Consider the following 22,031-nt stretch of genomic DNA (forward strand, 5'->3'; position numbering starts at 1 on the left):
ATGTTTATGGTCTAAGTAGTACATTGGACATACTCCATTCTTATGACCCTGATTCTGCAAAAGCATGAGAGCCTCTATACATAAAAGGTCATTAATCTGTTTACATATGCAGAGTTTCCTTTATGTACAAATGTCTAGAAACTCCAAGGCTTTGCTAAGATTTTGTGATTAGCCTTAGTTTGTAAATTCTTATATGAAGAAAAATATATTAAACTAATCTGGGTTTTCCCAAGGCAAGTTTTTTAAAGGCTGATGCCCACTGTCACATTCCTCAGGTTAGGCTTGAATATTAAATGGATGTTCAAACACATGCAGTTGTGTGATGTGGTAAGACAAGAATAGGAGACTTCATGGTAAAGGAAAACTCAGCTACCGGACTATAAATTATTATTTCTAAACTTGTAGAAGTGAGTGATTAAGCTTTCTAATAAAACTGAGCTGATGATAATTAACTTTGCTCAAGGAGATGGAAAACACTTAATGCTATTGAAACATGCTATGTAATAAAAGTATGCTATGGCACAACACATATCCACAGTAATAAACCAAATTAAATAAGAGGAATTTTCCAAAGTGCTCCAGGCTCTAGGCTGGTCTAACCTGTTCACACTGATGTCAAAAATAATGCTCTCACAGACTTAAGAAGTCAGGCCAGTGCAGAAAAATACCTTCATGATCCACTGGCCATGCCAGTTAGTCTGTCATCTCTGCAGTCTGGAGTCTTTTTTTGTTGCTAATCTCATGGACAGAAAGAAAAAATGACCCCTCCATCAGTGGGGGGATTTCTACCATCAGGGTTATGACACATTGATAACTACAATTACTTCTCTAGACGAGCCCTTAGATGTGTTTCTTGCTTAATTGAAAATTCTGTGGGGCACCAGCAAAAAAAAAAAACAAACGATGCAGTCTTTCTGTGTGGTGCCACTCTAAAGTGGAAGAATGATCAAAAGAAAAGTCTGTATGGGAGCACTTGTCCCCATTTAAGCTAGAAGCTAAGAAAAGGATACTGTTTTGTTGCCAAAATTCTTCCATTTAATGCACATATAAAACCTTTTTTTGCCTGGATTCCTGCCCAGAGCTGTTTCTCTCAACTTCCATTATGTTTAAAAATAAAAATCACATCAGCGAGAAGATATTCTCAATGAGGTTCTGTAGCATATCTCTCCCCTCAGTTAATTTGTGTGAATTATGCCGTAGACCATGCTACCTCCACAACTTACAGGTTTTTCACTCATGCATCATTATAGCCAATATATATTGCCAAGTTATATTACCATCAATCTATGAATAAAGAGAAACTCTGTCATAAAACAAAATAGATGGTCGTTTGTTCTCACATCCAATCACTCTAAATTACGTCCGTATAGTTAGGAATAAGGTAAGGTGTTAATTTCACAGCAGAGATTTGGATCGGTTCCTACTCAATTATGGTACCTTCCCCTTGCCTTGACTAAATGCATTTAATCAATTCACAGTAGCCCAGTTTTTGCCACCCGTTATCTCACATAACCCCAGGCCTTCCAGGGCTTCCAGCCAACAGGGAACAGAGGCTTCTCTTTCAGTTTCAAGCTCCCTGCCTCTTCCCATTTCCCTTAAGGACAGCCAAAATCTGCCCTGTGAAATTATCACTGACTTGCCAGAGGAGCCAGGCTTTTACACCACGCACAGTAGTGCAGTAGCTCAGCAGATTCAACTCTGGATCATTTCTTCCAAAGAACAACATCCTCTCATTACTCCTCCATAAAGAGGTGCAAGGATTTTAACTGACATTAGAGCATAAGAGGGATTTGACACTATGTATATGTCAGAGGCAGCACCTTGTCTCTTAAACCAGAACACTCTCTTACACCAGAACACTCTCTTACACCTTGAAAAAGTTCTGCTATAACCACATGAGGAGGTCCATCAACATGATTTATCCTTAAAATGTCAGGCAGGTTAGGTGAACTTTCCAGGTGTTGCACAGCCCACAATGGCTGGTGTGCACTTGCCTTTAAAGATGCCACATACAAATATTCAGTCCAGACAAAAGTAAATATGTATAATAATTACAGACTGGAATAGTTCCAGCTGCCAGTAACATATATATCAGAATGCAAATACAATTATAATAGCTGCTGCCTGAAATGCTTCAGTCAGGACCCCAGGAAGATGGTTAAGAAAGATATTTTCTTGAGAAATATACCAGAATAAGAGAAATCCTTTAAAGACAGTATTTTTAGAACAAGTTTTCCAAGTTAATTTCTTTGTACCTTTCTTCCAACCAATGTCTTGATTTTCCTGAATTCTGTGGAAAACTTAATAGTGTTTTCTTCTCTCCTTTTTTTTTTTTTAATGACCCAGTAAGTAAAGGCAAATCAAACTGATAAATAAGAAAATCTGAGCAACTGCCACTGTAGATGGCGGGCATGCTTTGGAAAAAAAAAAAAATCCAAAGTAATAATTTCCCCAGCTGGCACAAATACATTGTCTCTCTGCTTTGATTTTCTTGACTCCTGCAGAAATAAAGTAGTGATTTATTTTTTTTTTTGGTATATACCAAAAAATAATTTTGCTTTCTCAAAATATCAAAATGTAAAAATAACAGACTCTTTTCAAGTGACTTGACAAGTTTAAGACTCGCTTTTTATGCAGACTCATACAACTCCTCAGACCTGGGTGAAGCCACAGCTCCACCAAAGTTAGTGAGAACTCTGACACAGGTTTCAACAAAACTGGTCCAATTTCACTTTTCTCTGGTGTCTCATGTCAAGACATACCTGTGATGCACTGAAGTTGAGAACTAATGTTCAGCATCAATACATCCCAAAGTGCTGAAACGGAGATCTCTTGAGGAGAATGGGGACATACCAACACCATGTCCCAGTACTTGATTGTATGTATATATCCCACTGACTTTTCAAGTGAAGTCACACCAGAAGAACATTTTCATCCTAAATACCCCTATCAGCAAATTTGCACTTGTGATGTATTGAGCTGGGTAAGCCACAGCTGCCTCCTGTTTTGCTCAGAGCTATAGTATCTACACTTGGTGCAAGCAACTCCTACAACAAAGCTTACTTTGTCTCCAGCACACAGATACTTACACAATATGAGCCAGGTTTAGAGGTTTTTCAGGCTGGTCAGGGAACATTGGGTGCAAAGGTTCACGGCTGGAAGCACAGCTTAAAGACTTGCTAAGTGCATTAGTTAGCTTCTTAGCAGGTGATTTCTGGGAGGAACAAGGAAGGTAGAGGTAATCTGGACAAGTAAGGTGCATACTGTTTCTGCTATAGGAAGCACAAAACAACAGGAAGCTCCAACAGCTTACATACCTATGGACTAACATTCCCATTGCCCCCCTCCCACCCTGACAGTCTGGTAAGGCAAAGACTGCTCCGTTTGGAGGAAAGATTACTCTTGTCTCCAACTGCCTTTAGAGTAGGCTCAGGGGGTATATCTATAGGGACAGTTGCCATGGCTCTTCTGCAATGCTGCACTCAGGCAATATTGCATGAAGGGCAGCAGAGTTAATGTCACCTGGACTGGAGCTGGCTTGTACCTCACCAACTTGGGAGTGCAAGGAGAACAAATCTGAGTATGCCCATCCATATAGATACACTGTATGGGACACCATTTCTTTCCTAGCTGTGGGCAAGGCACAAGGCTGCTATATTCTCTCTGCTCACTAGTATTTCTCTCCGCACCTCCAGTACCCTGTACTGTTTAGCTGCTATTATAAGCTCCTTTTTCACCTCCCATGGCCACAGAGGACTGGGAAATTTGAGACGTGGGCATGGCAGGAATTGCCCCACTGTGGCAACAGCATGCCAAAAAAGGCTGACATACTGTCACAGTCACCAAAACATGGGGAGGCTCTGTGCAAGCATGATTTTCACCTTGAAATTCCATCAGCAAGTCTAAAAAAAACCCCCAACAATCTATTTTCTGCTTTATAATTTTGTTTGGCGGCTCTCTGAGGAGCAAACTCAACTTCCCTTCTAAGGAACGGCTTGGAGATCTATGGTGTCTTTAGGCTGTGTGAGATTCTCAGGGAATCCAACCCAGCCCTCTGTGATTCAGCTTCTCTGCCAGTAAAAGAGGGGTAGTGATCCTTACACTGTCTGCTTCCCCCAAAACACAGCTCTACATGCTGAAATTTAAAAACCTTTTTGGAACTTGACAGGAATAGCATTGTATTTTTGCATATGCATCCTGCATAGACTTATGACTGTAATCAGCTTAATAATGAAATATTTCTATTACAGAAATCCAACATAAATATGTAAAGTTCAGGCTCTTCCATTATAAATGCAATTTCACTCTGAATTGAGTACAGTTGAGTTCCACTGCACTCATAAACACTCTTAATCTGCATGTGGAGCTCGATGTGAATGCATTATGGAGAATGCTAACCAGTTTTGAACAAATGCTAATGCATGCTACAGAAAGGCAATTTCAAACTTGAAGCAAAACATTTGTTTCTGACAAGGAAATATTTGAAACCACCAGGCATGTAGTCACATTTTTGTCTTCTGCTGAGCAGAAATGCTAAGTCTTCCAATTACTTCCTACCTATAACTACAGCTCCCGGCTACAGCAAAAAATGATTTTATAGCACAGATTGCTGTTAGGAATAGAGTCAGAGCTACATAGTGGGCACTCTCCTATTCAGAGACTAAACTCCAGCCATTTGTGTCTATGCAACAAGCAGCAACTAGGACCCACAAAAAACAATTACAGACCCAGGTCTGCTGGGATACAGTGCAGGGATGTATGACTGGCATACAGAGCAAACCACATCCAATTTAACCCTTGAATGTTCCATCAACAGAAAACCAGACATTTTAGAAGTGTTAAGCTTCAGAATTCCGCTAAAAAATACACACTAAGTAGTGTAAAAACATGAGCTCTTGCTATGTGCATTATTTTATTTTATTTTTTTAAACAATATTCTTCTCTTATGTTTGAGATTAGCTAGGATTTTTCTGCTGGTCTCTGGATTTGAACCCTGAAGGATTGTGATGCTCTGTGACCAAGAGCTTCTGTTGGAGCTTTGCTCCAGTCCATGGAGAGCTTAGTCCCCAGGTCTGATGCCCTTCAGAGAAAGTTAATGTAGCTGTTGATACTTCTCTTTCAGCTTAGAAAAAACATTGAGTTATTCCGATTAATGACAAAAAGTTTGAAGTGTGTTTGTCTCTAATAGTAAACACCACTGTGGATCTAAGCCTGGGACCACACTCAAATCTACAGTGCCAGGACCATCCCAAATGCTATGCATATGCTGCAGCCACTCAACTGAAAATATTGATGAATGAGCATCAAGTATTCATCATTTCATTTACACGTAGCCAAACAGAGCAAGCCAATGACGATTTTACCGTGAGTCCTGTGGGAATGGGAGAAGCTGCCATGAGCCTGGTGCCCTGCTGCCAGCCCCTCCTGCGCTGCCCTCACCGCGGCACACACCGTCACAGATGCCCCAGATCCTCACACAGAAATGATCATTACCACCTCCACGCTCTCCTGATGGCTCCCAAGACCGGAGCCTCCCAGACAGCGTCACTAATCCAAACTGGCAGCCCGGCTCCCTGGCTCCAGACAGCTGCCCAGAGCTGCGGCCAGGGGCTTCTCCGATGGCTGGAGGGCAAAGCAGTCTGCAGTGAGGCACGAGCCTTCCCTTACCCATGACGTGTACTCTTTCATTTGGTGCTGGTTGCTGTGGGAACCGCTGGCATGGCCCCTCCAGAAGCAGTCCTGACAGAGCTGGTAATTGTGACACTGCTGGCACCGGTAGCGAAACCCCATCATGCTCTCGCTGTGGCAGTAGGAACACTCGACGGGGTGGAAGACTGCGCAGGAGAAAGAAATGCCGAGCAATAAACCAAAACAAAGAAACACTCAGCAAAAGTTTATGGACAAAGCCCTAAACTGAAGGTGTTCCCCTCTTTGTTTAAAGAAATCTGCAGTGCTGGATGCTGTTGACAGCTCTGACCTGTGAAAATAATTCAACCTGTGCTGAGGCACTTCCTACACTGGACAACAAACCCTGTTTCACTTCCGAGCTGATGTCTGCACATCCTGCTTGGAGTAGCAAAAAATGTGTTCACCATCTAACAGAATGGTCCTCCAAAGGAGGACCACAAATATGACCGGAGCACCTCTCCTGTGAAGACAGGCTAAGAGAGTCGGGGTTACTCAGCCTCAAAAAGAGAAAGCTCAGGGGAGACCTTAGAGCAACTTCAGTAATTAAAGGGCTAAGGAAAGGTGGAGAGGGATTTTTGACAAGGGCATGTATGATAGGACAAGGGGAAATGGCTTCAAACTGAAAGAGGGTAAGTTTAGATTAGATATTAGGAAGAAATTCTTCTCTGTGAGGGTGGTAAGGCATTGGAACAGGTTTCCCAGAGAAGTTGTGGATGATCCGTTCCTGAAAGTGCTTGAGGCCAGCTTGGATGGGGCTTTGAGCAACCTGGTCTAGTGGAAGGTGCTCCTGTGCATGGCAGGGCGGTTGGCACTTGATGATCTTCAAGATTCCACCCAACCCAAACCATTCTATGAGTCTATGTTAGAGGAAATTCATATGTGAGAAAACCCTTCAGCTGCATTATTGAGGATAGCTGAATGTTTTGTTGTGTTGTAAGGAGCTGAAGTGATGCACATTGGAGAAAAAGTCAAACTCAGTTGTCTGATTACTGAAAGCACAAAACTGTCCTTAGGCATGTCATTGTCTCTTAATTACTGCTGTCTCATCTGTACAACTGGTGTCATTTAGGTACCTATTTATAGTGTTGAACACTTGGCTTTGGATGCCCAGATTTGGAGAGCTGGCCACTGAAGGGGATCTATGTGGTCCTGCTCTCTGTTCAGAAGCAGATATGACAAGGATGCAAGTCACTGAGCACACTAAGGCACCAACTGAGATATTCTGAAACACCTTCCTGGCAATAGCGTTATTTCTGTTCCTCTCTCCTCACTACAGCATGTACCCAATTTACCACAGGGTACTGAACATCTCCTCGTTCCCAGGCACCTTCTGCTTTTCTGTTTTAAGGTTCAGTCTGAGAGCATTTGTATGTGCTGAGGATGTCAGGGTTTTAATTTCTTGCCAGAATTTTGCAGCAGGAGGGGTTAGTGCTCTAGACTAGGAAAAACCGTGAAGCTGGTGAGGGACAGAGATGGATGACAAGAGCTTGAAGCAGGTGGGGTAAATGGGTTGCTCTGTAGCCAAAAATGACTGGGAACATCACCTTACCCACCTCGGTGCCTTTCAGTGTAAGAGGGATTTATTCAGTACAAGAACACATGCAACTTTCTCCTTTTCCTTTTATCAACAAAAAATAGATGCACACCTCCCCTTCCACCAGCCCCATTTTCTTGTTGGAAGTATGGTATAAATATTTCTATTGCCTAACAGGATGACTATATATGATCTTTTTTTCCTTCTGTCCCACACTTCTTTTTCCAGTGTCCCAAAGCTTCAGTTATGCTTGAGGTAAACCTTCAAGGGAGCAACAACACAGAAATATTTAACAAGCCCCTTACACAACAACCTCCGAGGCAAAATGTTGAGTGGTAAAATTGTTTGAAAAATCTATTAATCTTGTTAAACTAATATTTCAATTTTTTGGTATAAATTTCCTCCATTTTAAAACTTTCTCCTTTTTTCTAGATTTAAAATCTTGGAATAATGACTACCAGAATCACTGCGTCTTGATGACCGTGAGCAAGAAATGCCACATTACATGCTGATATATAAGACAGTAAAAAGGCATTTCCTGTCTCATGGGGTTTTTTCTATTTAATATTGGCAGTTCTGATCCTTCTGGACAGCAGAAGCCATCTGCATTGGAGCTGGGGAACTCCTCCAGAACTATACGAGGAACTGTACAGAGTTTGTGGGCTGCAATTTGGTGGCACACACAGTGAGATGAGATGCACAAGCCTCTAGCTCTGCCTCTGCACTTTCAGTGTGGCAGCACCTTCTATAGCAATGGTATATGAAAGGTTAGGCTGGGGGACTACACTTGTGAGTCTGTGAACTTTTCCCCAGGTGCTCAAGAAGTTGGAAGGCTGAGGAAGATGATACTGTCCAGGGACATGCAACAGGCACTGGGCATTAATCAAATGAGTTCATCTTCACGGTCCCTTTCTATCCTAAAATCTGTGATCTACTCATTTTGGGAAAAGACAACCCTTGAGGCGAAAGAGGCATCTCACAGTTAAATCCTCATCTTCCACACATGCAAAGGATAAGGATGAATCTAGAACTTCCTCTTCAAAGTATATGGTCTGGCAATGTAGGCGTAGGAGGAGATCCTTCATAAGGACCTTTTGGTTGGTATTTTGCACTGCACTGGACATCTCCTGCCAAGAATACTGCAGGAATGGAAACTGCCAAGCTGTTTCTTCTCTGCTGCCATATGTCATAGCTAGTGAAAGTTGTGGTCTTGACAGTTTACCAAATAGAAGTGTGTGAATGGATCAAGTCCTATTGCTCTCTGCTGGTCCAGAGCACAGGAGGAGAGGACATGATCAGGTTAATTTTCTGAGCATAGCAAAATTCAAGCCACATTCCTGGCTGAATGACCAACAGACTTCTTCAAATATTTTACCAGTCACTGTAAAAATTGCACATGTAGTCAATGAACCCAAGCACAGTAGCTTCTACAAAACCATCTACAGAATGAGGAAATTATCACACAAAAGTTTACTCTTGTAACTCTGTTTTGGCAGCGTCTCTTACTTACCATTTTCAACATTTGCCAGTCGATGCAGAAGTGGTAACCACACTAGACACTGTGGCGGGGGATCAGACATGAGAGTATCCAAGAAAGTGTTTAATGTGACTTTTTTCTGCTCAAACAAGCACACAAACATGCACAAAAATCAGTAATTAGACATCTCAAAATAATTTTATCTTGTTGTTACAGAAACACTTGGGAACAAGTTTCAAATACTGTTTGCCTGAAGCCCCGATTCACTAAAAAGAACAAGTGATACTAGTAAAGCTTTTCCAGACTATTTTTAGTTGCTACAGCGACACAACTGATGCCTAACAGTCCTCACAAGGCTGGGTTGGAGACACCTAGCTCCCACTCATTTCCAGACTCTCTTCTAGAGTCACTGCCTGAAAATGCTTTGTGATTAAGGGTGGCATTCAACCCTTCATGTTCTCATGTGTTTTGAGTATCACATAATAAGTACAAGTGCATGTAGGGTATCACTATAAATGACCAATTTTCAAATGAGAAGTCACTGAAGAGAATGGCTGATAGTACTCCAGAACAGAAAATTAAAGGAAATACTGACAAGGGAGTAGAAATTTGAAACAAATATAGGGTAAGAACAGAGCATCATAGGCAAGTTGTTACTGTAATTTAAGAAACCATGCTTATCTGAGGAGTGATGGCAATGAGTTATGGGTTATGATTGTTATGATTGTGGGATGTCATGTTTGCCAGCACTCAGGGACTGCAACTGTTCCTAAACTCTCGACACCTTTAAGCACTCAAAGGTCTATGCCCCTTTAAATTTCAAAGAGATTTAAACTCTAAAATATCCCTGTTGATTTTAAAAATGCAATCTAGGGCCTTAAGTTTCTTAGGTGTCTGGAAAAAGTTATCACAAATCTTAGTTGGTTTGTTTTTCCAATCACCAACTGAGTCTTCCTTAAATAAAATTTAAGATGCAAAAATATAGAGCCCTGTTGAGAATATATGCAGATATCTTTTATAGCCATACATATTTAAGTAGTATCCCCATATCCAAAGGGATTGCTAAATCTTCATCTCTGATTGCATAAGCTACTGCTTTAACTTGCTAAAGAACTGCGGTTACCCCATGAGAAAGCAAAGCAGCAGTTATGCAGTGACATGTATCATCTCCGTGTGCTGTGGAATTCTTTTAAGAGTTGAGGTTTCAAGATGGAGTGTCTGTGCTCCATTTATACACAATTACCACTAGATGTAAATAAAATCATTATTTATCTTATACACCGAGTGATCAATGGAAAACATCTTACCCTGTAACCGTCTCAGGGCTGAAATACTGCAAGATATTGGGAAAGATATATATATTTGTCCCTAGGAGAAAATACTTCAGGCTAGTGTGAAAATGGTCTTGATTCTATAATGAACAGAAATAGCCAGAATATGAGCTCTAAATCTCACTGGAATACCATCTTTTCCCACAATACCTGCAGTATGAAAGTCCAGTCAAACACTACCATCTGCTTGTTGTATGAATTATCTTCCCAGCCATGGTGAGCAGATAACCACTTCCCAAATAGGCATCTTATGCTACAGGCATCAGCTCACAGGAAAGGATCTTCTTTTTGGAGATCTGCTGTGGATACCCAGCATGGTTTTGCTGACCAATGCTGCCAGCAAATGTCTGTGTTATTGGCAGCAAAACTGAGAACACAGGAGGAAAAAAGGGATGTCCAGTGCCCCATACTGCAGAGCTGAGTAGCCCTCTGCTCTTGAAGGGATACACCCATTGGGTCTAAACAAGCAAACAGATGGGGAGACAATCTTCCATAATGCAGTAGGCTTTTGAGTGCAGCTATAACTTAAAACCTGATTTGCACCAAATAAAGCAACTCAGCTTCAATGACAGCTTTATGGCCAAACTGCTCTGGTGATCACTGATTTTATGGATTAGAGAGAGCAGTGTCCCTTAAAAAGACACCATCAGAGCAATTTCCATACATTTTCCTCCTGCAGTTTTGTTTCAGATGCTGGGGAAGTTGAAACTGAAAGCTGTTTTCTAAATATATGCTACATACAGATGGAGTCTAGGTTTGTGGAATAACACTTAGACAAGTGCTAAAAAAATGAAGTTAGTGTCTATCTTTTCAGTTTGGGATAAGAGAAGAGAATTTTTTAAAAATTAAATTTTAAATTAATTTTAAATTAATTTAATTAATTTTAAAAATTAATAGTTTTTACATTAGTAACAACACTGTTTAATGCACACATTATATATAACATCGCATCAGTCCTACCTATGGGAGAAAGTGGTGGCGATAAAATTCCTTTTTGAGCCACAGATTTGTTTTCTGAAACGTTAAGTCACTTGCTTTGGCATTTCTGTTCCATAAATTTGCTGATGAGGAAACAGTTGTTTCTACTTTGAATAGCCATTCAATCTAGCAGTGGTTCACAGGCAGAGGAAAATACATGGTTTGATCAAGTAAACCAGTACAATAGGGAAAAATAAAACATTTCTGCAACAGGAAAAATCCTTTCAGATGTAAACTGAAACGGATTTGACACCATGAGTCAAAAGATCATTCCCAGAATCTTTTCTCACCCTGAAATTGAAGAATCTATATGTATCAGGGGGTTGAAAGGCTTCTGGTTAGAAAAAGTGATCCAGAGTGAGAACAACAAGAGAGAGTGCCAAACTTATTCCAAGGTATCAGCTTTTGATGATGCTAAGTGCAATATGAGAGTGAAAGAATGACTTACGGTGTGACTATGACTGTAAATACCATTTATCATAGTGTCACAGAGATATGGGGTTTTTTCGACTCTCATTTCAAAACTCTGGTTCATTCCTAGTGAGGATGTAATGAGAATTACATGAAGTCAATTTAAGTGAAATATTAGACTAGATTTAAAAGAGTACTTGGCTGCTTCCAGATACAAAACAGCAGCTTAGTAAATCTGCTGTGTACTGACATCAGTCAAAGATTTAACTCGTTAGCTGCAAATGGAGCTTGTGAACAAAACCAGCTAATGCCTGCTTGAAAACTTTGTTTTTCAAGGTACCCTAATGCATCTGCTCCACTCAGTTGGTTGCTCTCAAACAAAGTATCATTTCTGATGGATACTGAGATAGAAAACGCCGTTTGAATCACGTTTTTTCAAGAAAAGAAATTCCTTTTTTCATCTGTAATAATAGCATGTCCAACATGCAAGGCTTGAATGCCCTATTGCCACGCAAGAGCACTCTTTCATTACTTTAACACAAAACTACAAAAAGTCACTTCACTATGTAAACTCTTCAACGTAAGATGAAGTGCTGTATTGTCTCCCTCTGTGAAACAAGACTAGTTTCGCACATGCAATTTAAATGATTTGGGAGATGATTCAATAAATGAATTTCAACAATGCCTTTCGGTTGACTGGAGGGCCTATTGATTAGTGATGAAACTGAGGGAATACAAAAAATTAGACTCTTTTGCATGAAAATGACACTATTCCTGCTCCATTGAACTTACTTGTTCAGTAGTATTCAATTAGTGAATGGAAGGAAAATACAACTTTATTTACAATGTTTTCCCAGTTTCAGCATCTTCCCTTACTTTATATTTATGGAATTATACAGTGCAATGTGTGGCAAAAGCAGAGGAATTCTCTCTTTCTCCACTGGAGAAATGGACAACCAGCCTTGATAATGGGATCTTTTGAAGTGCTGTGTATTACCTGAAGCCAGTGTACTGTACTTAGTGTGCCTATGGAGTCTGGTGAGCTGTGAAAAAATCTTGTATTTTCTTCAGGATAAATTCATTGCTTCCCCGAGCTATGTCCCTGGTGTTATTGGTAAGAGACTAAGGATTTCCTAATACATACTGACTCCCATTTTCAAGAAAGTTTTAAGGCGATTTTCTTCTCACTCCTAAACTTCTTGTGTGTGTCTCACTGGGAAAACCTGCAGTCTGATTTTTTTGGTGGGACTTGAGCTTTTTATGGGAAAAGTAAAGTCCTGTGTATGCTTATACTAACAACAACGAAGCAGAGTGTAGGAGTGCATATCACCTAAATGTAAATATCTAACAGGTGCTTAAATTAGGAAATTAGTCTCCTTAGCCTCCCTAATTTAGGAACATGTAAGTCAAAATCCTGCTCCGAATCACTTTCTGACCAAGCCTCTCTGTCCCCTCTGGTTATATGTGGAAACTACAGAGACCAGCTTCCTATTGAAGGCACCAAATCTACATGCCAAAAATCAGCCAAGTGGACCTTCCCTCCATCCAGCCATGTGTTTCCTGGGTGAATAGGCACATATATGTAAGAAAGGAAGAAAGTGTTGGCTTGCTCGAAGGAGTGATTGAGATCCTGTGTCTGGGATGCTCACTCTTCATTTACCTGTTGTGAGAAACAAGATTTTGCTGACTGCTCAGTATAACCAAATGAAGGCCCTTCAAAAACAGCCGTGGGCAGCTTGAGAACCTCCCGCAGAAACATGTCGTATCTGCCATAAACCATCACTCCACTGGAGTCGGAAATCATTGAGAAAATGTCTGAGGGGGGAAGAAACAAGAAAAGGACACAGCAGTTTCAGTGAGAGCTACAGATTTGCTCTGAATTCAGTATCATCTGATTTGAACCAGAACCCCTAAACATGTTTTGCTTATGGAAACCTCCACTTTTACTGCATCTTTAATTCCAACCTCTTTCAATAGAAAACAAAGAGAATTATTTGCATATAAAAAAGTAGCTGATTTTAATACTAAAATATTCCTGACTTTTTTTTTCTTTTTGTGTGGTCATTTTTTAAGCAAAGTCTGATGCACAGCATGAGGCAGTAATTTGATCAGATAAGAAGGCTCTGATTTGACAAGATACACAACATCAGCTTTTTGCCTACTGCCAGCTTACCACGTCAAATCAAAATCTTGACAACGAGTTCATTAAATCAGTTATTATTGTTTTGGACACACAAAGCATTGAAGGTCTTGCAAATTCATTACTTTTCACTCTTCTCCTTTTTTTTTATGTATAAAACTATCACCCTTTTATCATTGCAGACATGAATGTTTCTAAGGCTTGACTTTTCTGCTTGTTTAAAATTATCTTGTGCTTTGCAGGAGATCACTGACTAAGGAACATTTATTGTTTTTTAGGCTGTCATGTCAGTTGCTTCATGTCCAGGAACCTGGACAGGAAATTCTGACAACAGGACTCTGGGACTGCTGACCCAAAAAATCATTATTGTACTCTAGTCTTCCACTGGAAGGACCCTGCTCTTATTCCTAAAGCAGATTAAGGAACAAACAGTGCTCAATTTATAGCACTGCTCAATTTATAATTTATAACTTTAGTGCAGTCTGTATTTGAGTTTCTACATAGAAATAATATATTAAAAAATGGCACCAAATCTGGAAGACTAAATCAGCACCTGGGATTTCTACTTGTCTACTCTAATCAACATCAATTTGCAAACTCTGTTTTCTTGGGCTGAGGGAGAAGGCCCAGGGGAAACTGAAGGTTTCTTTGGTCCAAAAGTCTAGACCTGAGCTACAGACATCATATCACTAAACAGAAAGTCTTCCACTGCACCTACAAGTAAACTATGCCTTTGCTATTGGAAAACTGGGAATAAATCATGTGGAATGAGAACCTGTTCACCAAAATAGACGGCATAAGAATGTGCCCTGTGGGAAGAAATATAAATAGTCCATAAATATATCATACTTCTACGTGTGAAATGAGATTGTTACTAAAAAATAATCAGAAGAAATTCCTGAATGATGCTTCATGATGTCAAGGCTCTCAACCTGTACTCTGAATTCAATAATCCCAAAGGAAAAAAAATAGAATCCACCACTCACGCTCAATATATGCAATTTGGCTTTAAAAATATGAAGTTCAATGAGAAGTTCAACCAAACGTTTAGTGGGATTTATCTGGAGAAATTTATAGTGCAAATCTCAAATCCAGCCATGAAACTCTAACTTATCCTAATCCCCTCTTTTCTACTTGTACTGTTATTTCTCAAAAATAAGATTTTTAACAGGTAAAAAATGTCACCCAAAAGACTTACATCTTAATTTGTCCATGATTTTTCCTCCACAAAGAGTTGCCAAGGCCATTTTGACAGCAAAAACGGAAATTTTACCATGTCCTTCCCTGTTCAAAAGTAGAAAGTAGCCATAATTTACATGTCCATTTTATAATATGAGCCTCTGTCCATTTCAAATGCATATCACTGACATCAGTTATTGTAATGCACAATATACCTGGATCGACATACAATGAAATAAGACCTTTAAAAGGAAAGTTTGTTTTGTGAGAACACACATCAGTACACTGTTCTGTAAAGATCTCAGAGCACATTTATTATATATATGAAGCTTAGTATTACATCGTTTGCTATCCTCATTCTTTCTCTACACATCCATATACGTGTAAGATAGACATGAATTGTAAGCTCAGATCTGTATGATAAAGCATGCTACATGCTTCACCGCTACGTTCATTAAGTCACTCAGACTTTAGAAAATGAGTCAGTTCCCTAAGCTTGACTAGCTAATAATCTTTAAAGTTCAGTGAATTGGACTTAGTTCTACATCAGTGTAACACATAATTCTAAATATTAATTCTGATTATCCTTTACACTCATTTAAAATTCTGCTTTTTGTCAGAAAATCAACTGGAAATACAGGTAAAAAGTAATAAATTCACCACTTCAGTATTTAAGAAAGAAATCTTTACTACGTTCTTTAATGCTCTTTTGTGCACATTTTCTTTTTCACTACACTGAGTTCCCTTTGACTGGCTTCATAAGATTAGAATCCCAGCAGAGTAATTTCCAGACTTCTGTACTTCCATCCTTTGTTGACTGGATTCTGATTCGTGTAAACCAGGACTTAGCACTGCTATGGCTGAAAATGCAGTCATTTTGTATTTTTTGTGTGCATGCTACCCTTTAGACCTTTTGGAATTTTTCTGCACTGTTTCATCATGAGGTTTCCACCTGCCTTTAAAGAGTTGTTATACTTAAAAAAAAGACATGCTAAGCAGAAGCAATGGCGTTATTAAGAAGCAATGGAAGATTCAGAGGAAAAAATAAAGCCCATGTGGAAGTGCTTCAGATTTAGATAATTTTTCCCAGGAGGTTTAGTTACATTTACTAATAGGATTATAATCTTGAATGGCAGACACATATCAACTTGGCTTCAGCTTTCCAGCCCAGAGCCATCGGCTTTTCCCATACTCACACGATTATAGAACAGAGGAGCAGAAAAGGAAAAGATTTCATTTATCTCTTCAATCTCTTCATTTGAGTTGATTAGTTTTGACACTGTATTTTGTATCGGTCATTTGTATTCATAAAAGCATCACTAGAGCCAGCATAAATTCAATTTGCCCTCCAAATATGTCTGTGTGTGTGTGCGTGTGTGTGTGTGTGCATATGTATACACACATGCATATATAAATACATATGACGGGTGAACAGACAGGATAATGGGGCCTAAGACTTGCCAATGTCATTTGGATCCAGAAGGGCCCTAAGCTACGTCTAAGCACTACAGATGCCCTTGACTGGCAGCACTAGGGCCATGCAAAAGCAAATGCTGAAGAAGTGGCTCACGGCAGCATGAAGTGCTCTACAGAAGTCAGTGCTCCCTGAAAGAAGCTTTAGGCTGGCTAATGCAAAGAGATATGAATTTTACTAATGGAAACAGGAGAGGACAAAAAATATTTTGATTTTATATATTACCTCTCTTACTGAGGTTACTCTTCAGAATCCTACAGAAAAGCATTAGAAGCATAAATCATGTCAAAAGCAAACCTTGAAGCTGATGTGCACTTAGCAACAATACAGGATGGAGTACTTAAGAAAGGGAATGATGGCCAGGGCTTAAGGTTATCTCCTTCTGCTTGGGGAAAAAAGGGCAGAAAATAATACATGCTGTTAGACACCAGAACAGAGCAGAAGGTTTCTTCTTCTAATGCACAGCTGCAGAGGGAGACAGCCTGTCCCCAGAGAAACCCCACAGACTGCCTGACAAAATCCACAGACCATACAAGGCTAAGTCCAGCTTCAGGGCCTGAATTTGCCTTTTGGGTCACCAAGGAGAGCGGTACCAAATGGATGACACTGTCATTTGTCAGGATTTCTAGCAATATTTGTACTGAGACAGCCATATGTTGGAGAAAGCTATAAAGAAATAACATCACATCTTTAGAAGTAGCAAATGAGTCCCATGAAATGGACATGGAGAATATACAATTTTTCTCATTAACTAGGCATGAAGTGGTGCTCCCCCCATACTGTAAGGTATCTTATCCAAAAGTAATATAATTTCTTTGGTTACTGGTAGGCCTCTTACTACCCACTCTAATCAGGGCAGTCAATTCTGAAATGTCAGAGGCTGCAATTACAAATTCTCCTTTTCACAAACGTGTTTCAGAGAAAAAAAATTATTGAAATCAAGCAAATTTTTTTCATGTAGGAGAGCAAAATGCATAATGACCAAATCTCTGAAATGCATTTTTTTTCCTGGACTTTCTTTGTAAAAGCTAGCTGGCCTCTGTGGCTTTCAATGAGTAGCAAAGGTGGAGAAGAGAGGGAATTAAACAATTCACTGCTCTGAATAGATGGATGAGCAAGAAGTTATATTTCCAAAACAGATACCAAACATCTTTATATATTGAAATCAGTACTATTCAAATGTGCATTTGTTTAAACATGGGCATGACTATTTCCTCTTTTCTATGTAGAAGTCAAGCTCCCCCAGCCAGACTGAGTCTGTTTCACAGCCCAGAGCCCACAACTCCATTCACAGGACAAGTATGTCAAGGAACAGAAAAAATTCAGCCATTTTCCTATCAGTAATAACATTGCAGCAGGAATAGTTGGAGATGATCTAGTACAGACTATTTCACAGTCTGTTTAAAGATAGTCTTTTAGGGAATGACTCAATTGAATAAGGCTGGCATTCCACCTAGCTGCCTAGGCTTTGACACCAACCTGGGACAAATTTTTCAAAGAGGTTTGAACTTGTCAACTTTTTATAGTACCTGGCATGCCAGGGAAGGAAATGTGTTATTATTTCATAAATCCACTTAATCACCTTAGGCCTTGAAGCAAAAGCTACTGCCCAATTTTAACATGCAATTAAAAACATAGATCAGGCAAGCTTCTCTCCAGATTTTTTCAAGTCTGACCACCTCATTCTGCTCATAGGTTTGGTCTGTCAGGGTCATCTACCACATGATGCTGACTCTCACACATTCATGATAAATTAATTGCAGAAGTATCTCTTTGAATTTTGAATTTATTGACTTGCAGTTTTATAAGGTTGCACCTTAATTTACTTTTAGTAGCATGAAGGAACATCAGACTCAGTGTCATGTGAAATTTTATACTCTATAATTTTCCCCCACTTTTCCTCCCTTCAGGGTTGAGCAGCAGAGAAATATAATTATCTGTAGGCTTAATGAATCCCCAACACCATGAAAAGATCTTAAAAAAAATGGGATGTAAGCTCAGCACAAGAAGTGGCCAAGTTGGCACACATGCCATTGCACTGCACTGTTGTTCCTTTTAAGTTTTTCTAGCCAAGTTTTAGCTCCTGAGAAGACATCTGTATTGCAGGCCTAGGGAAAGAGTCCTTGCCAGAGGGCAGAGAAACCTGCTAGGTTTTCAGTGGGCTAGAAACAAATGAAGAAGCTCTGTTTAAAGCTTGGAGAATTTTCAGCTAGCACAATACACACAGAGCAACATATATATTAACTAGAACTAAAAAAAGAGACAGTTGTAGGCTTATTTAAAATGTGAAATAACTTGTCTCTTTTGGTTCTTTCATATATCACAGACACAGCACAGTAGGAGCCGCCATTGCCCTGTGTGGCCACAAACACCAAACCTATCCATGATCACTTAGAACAGCCTTCTCATTTACTCTGAAGACCTATTTGGTCTTGGTCTACTGTTTTGCTCTTAGAAAGCTGTTCTGGGTATTTTAGGGTTTGGGTTTTTTTTTCCATTGTTGTCTGTATTCATAGCATCAAATGTGATCATATAAACATTCCTTAATCAATACGAAAAATAATTCCTCAGCAGTCACCTAGAAATTCAAGTAGCATCTCTGCAGGCCAATTGTTTCCTTAAAAAACAAGGCTAAGAAACCAATGAGTGAACCCAGATCAAAAAAAAGATTCGTTTTAAGAATGGCTCGTGTTATTTCAGTATGATTCATGGACCTAATAAACCATCTTCTTTCATCAGAGAAGACTGCAGATGATTTAAATTAACTTTCCAGTTTCTATAAATGAGGGGAGAGTGAGAACACTTCATCCTGCCCACAGCTCCACCTCTGTTCTTTCTGTATCATAGAAACATTAAACAGCTTGGGTTGGAACACCTTAGAGAACATCTAGTCCCAACCCTCTTGACGTGGACAGGAATACCTTACAGTAGACCAGGCTGCTCAAAGCCACATCCAGCCTGGCCTTGAACACTTCCAGGGATGGGGCATCCACAACCTCTCTGGACAACCTGTTCCAGTATCTCGCCACCCTCATAGCATAGAATTTCTTCCTGATATCTTAGCCTCTTAGGTCTAGACCTACCCTCTTCAACTTTGAACACATTCCCTCATTCTATCACTACATGCCCTTCTAAAAAATCTCTCTCCATCTTTCTTCTAGACTCCCTTCAGGTAGTGGAAGGCTGCAAATAGGTCACCTTGAAGGTTTCTCTTCTCCAGGCTGAACAAACCCAACTCTCTCAGCTTGTCTTCATAGGAGAGGTGCTCCATCCCTCTGATCAACTTGATGGCCCTCCTCTGAACTTGTTCCAACAGGTCTATGTCTGTCCTTCCTGTGCTGGGGACCCCAGAGCTGGATGCAGTACACAAGGTGGTGTCTCAGGAGAGAGGAGTAGAGGGCCAGAATCACCTCCCTTGACCTGCTGGTCACGTTGCTTTTGATGCAGCCCAGGGTATCTGGGCTGTGAGCGCACATTACCAGCTTGTGTCCAGCCTCTCATCCACCAGCACCCCCAAGTCCTTCTCCTCTGGACTGCTCTTGATCTGTTCATCCCCCAGCCTGTATTGATATAGGGGGTTGCCCCGAACCAGGTGCAGCACCTTGCACTTGGTCTTGTTAAACCTCTTGAGATTCCCATGGGTCCACTTCTCCAGCCTGCTGAGTCTCTCTGGATGGCATGCAAAGCATTGCTTCTCCCTGAGCATGAGACCACAAGAAAAGACCCTGCTCCTCCTTCCAACAACTTGTAGCCTTCAGCAGAAAATGACCTTTCTGCTGCACTGGAGGGGAGGGACAGGAGCAACATAGGAAGCAGAGACATCAGCTCTGGTTAGATTCCAGCAGCTCTCACACCATCCCTGTAGGATGTAGAGCCACCTCCCTCACTCCGTTTCCAAGCAAGCAGGAAATCTGGACTACCAGTGGTTGCTGTAAAGTAAGATACGCAGGTATCCCCAGAAATGCCAAAGCAGTGGAAAGAATTCAAAAAGTTTATTTAGAAGGCCAGAACACGAGAAACGAAATACCTAACAGTATGGTAACACACTGGGCCCCAGGGAGAAAAAGGCAAGTTCCCAACCTCTCAGGGTCTCTTTATCCTCTCTGTTTCTCCCCTGCCTTCCCAAGGCCTCTGTACATGTCTTTTAGGGCTATTTCTCTCCAGCATAGGAGAAAGAGAGATAACACAAACCCCTCTGGACTGCAGAAGCGGAAGAAAAATCTTGAGAAAACCTCTCGAGAAGGCACTTTGCAGGCTTCCTAAGGGAAAACAAGAATTTCTAGCTTTCCCATTACAAATTCTTCCAAAAGCAAACTACCCCTGCAAGTGCTAAACTAACATGCAACCCAAAACTTCAATAATATGAACCATACTAAAGGGTAGGGCACATTTTGAGGATCAGATGCTTAACTGGTATGTCTGTACTTGTGACAGTATAGACAGATGTTCAAACTCCCATTACAGTCCAGGGAGACCTAGCTGACACATATGTCCATGAAGCCTGAACTTAGATATTTCAGACTGCACTTGAGTCTTATCCCAGATGTTTGGTGTATTTAAAATGGGGTGATAGGTAGCTAGTCCCTATCTCTGATCCCAGAGTTGGAAGCCTCTTCCTAGGGGTTCCTTGGGTGTCTATGCCCTTCTGGGAAGTGTATCCCATGCACTTCACTCAGAAGCAGTAAGACAGACTGAGATGCTGCTTGACAAATGGAGTGAGGGTCACAGACTCCTCACTCCTGTGAGGGCCTGATTGGAGCCCATGAACAGGTCATGAACCATAGCACACGGGATGTTTTCAGGGAAAGCAAAAACCTCACCCCTTTAAGAACATTCTCTGATTCCCTACAGAGGATTAAATTCCTCTCCTCCATTTTGCTGCAAGCAGCCATATTGTCTAGCTGAGATCTTTACTCCTTTACAGCGAGCTACAAAACAAGCACATTATCACAGGCCTTGCTTCCACAGTCCTGGGTCTTACCCTGTGTTCATCAGCCAGGAAGCAGTCTGCTTGTGGCATGCAGCAATGAATACATCTGGCTATTTTCAGCATCCCTTAGTATTCTTGTCACAGCCACAATGGTAGGAATTAAAATGTCTGTTCCTTCTTTTATTGCCCTTGAGGGGAAAAAAATATTCCTGAAGGCTATGGTTTCACAATGTATTGCCTTCTTTTCTTCCCCTCAGAGGGGGCAGAGGAGAGGTTGAGTGCAGCCTTCTCATGTGGAACATCTACTTTTTCTCCCTGTTGCCATGGTGACTGAGCCACCAGCTGGTCTGGCACCGAAAGGTGCTCAATGACACCCAGTACCAGGGCATCAAGTGAGAGGACTGGAAAGAGGAAGAGGGGCAGCATCCTCATTTTAATGTGTCATGGCCAGTGTTTTCTGCTGGTGAATTTTCAAAATATAAGCCATAAAGCAACAAATCTGCATCTGTCAGACTTAACCACTGTTCTCCAATAATTCAGTTTTGAGGACTGCAAATATTGCAGTACAGGTTGCCAACTATGTATTCAGAAACTGTAATAGGTATATGCAGCATACTAGTTAAGGTAAGTGGCTTGCTCTATCTCAAACCTCCTCTTTTTGTAACATGACTCCCATGCAGCAATAAACAACATGAATTTCATCACCTCCAGGTCTTTAGTCCTATTTCTGTCCTGGTCTCAAAATCATGCTGCACTGGCATGAGCCAGGAAAAAAAAAAATTGCTTACAGCTGTAAGAATTTGCGGGGAAATGAGCTCTTTCAAAATAATGAGCTATTAACCCATGGCACTGCTGCAGAGGCATTGCAGTGGTGTCAGCCACTGGTGTG

At 40.7% G+C, this 22,031-nt stretch overlaps 1 protein-coding gene across 42 annotated transcripts in view; it reads right to left on the bottom strand.

Moving 5' to 3' along the window:
* DTNA (dystrobrevin alpha) overlaps positions 1-22,031 on the bottom strand; it is a 226,237-nt gene that overhangs the window by 48,602 nt on the left and 155,604 nt on the right. For 28 of the 42 annotated variants that reach the window (XM_064653912.1, XM_064653808.1, XM_064653786.1 and 25 more), the window contains 5 exons: positions 14,758-14,843; positions 13,080-13,234; positions 8,733-8,838; positions 5,668-5,834; positions 3,100-3,214 (listed from right to left, as the gene is read on the bottom strand). In XM_064653912.1, the coding sequence (XP_064509982.1) occupies positions 3,100-3,214; positions 5,668-5,834; positions 8,733-8,838; positions 13,080-13,234; positions 14,758-14,843 (629 nt within the window). Of the gene's footprint in view, positions 1-3,089; positions 3,215-5,363; positions 5,632-5,667; positions 5,835-8,732; positions 8,839-13,079; positions 13,235-14,757; positions 14,844-22,031 lie in introns of those variants that run through there. The other 14 variants (XM_064653837.1, XM_064653990.1, XM_064653955.1 and 11 more) reach the window with 2 other exon arrangements.

Source organism: Pseudopipra pipra, chromosome 1 (assembly GCF_036250125.1).
Source record: "Pseudopipra pipra isolate bDixPip1 chromosome 1, bDixPip1.hap1, whole genome shotgun sequence".
Classification (NCBI taxonomy): domain Eukaryota; kingdom Metazoa; phylum Chordata; class Aves; order Passeriformes; family Pipridae; genus Pseudopipra; species Pseudopipra pipra.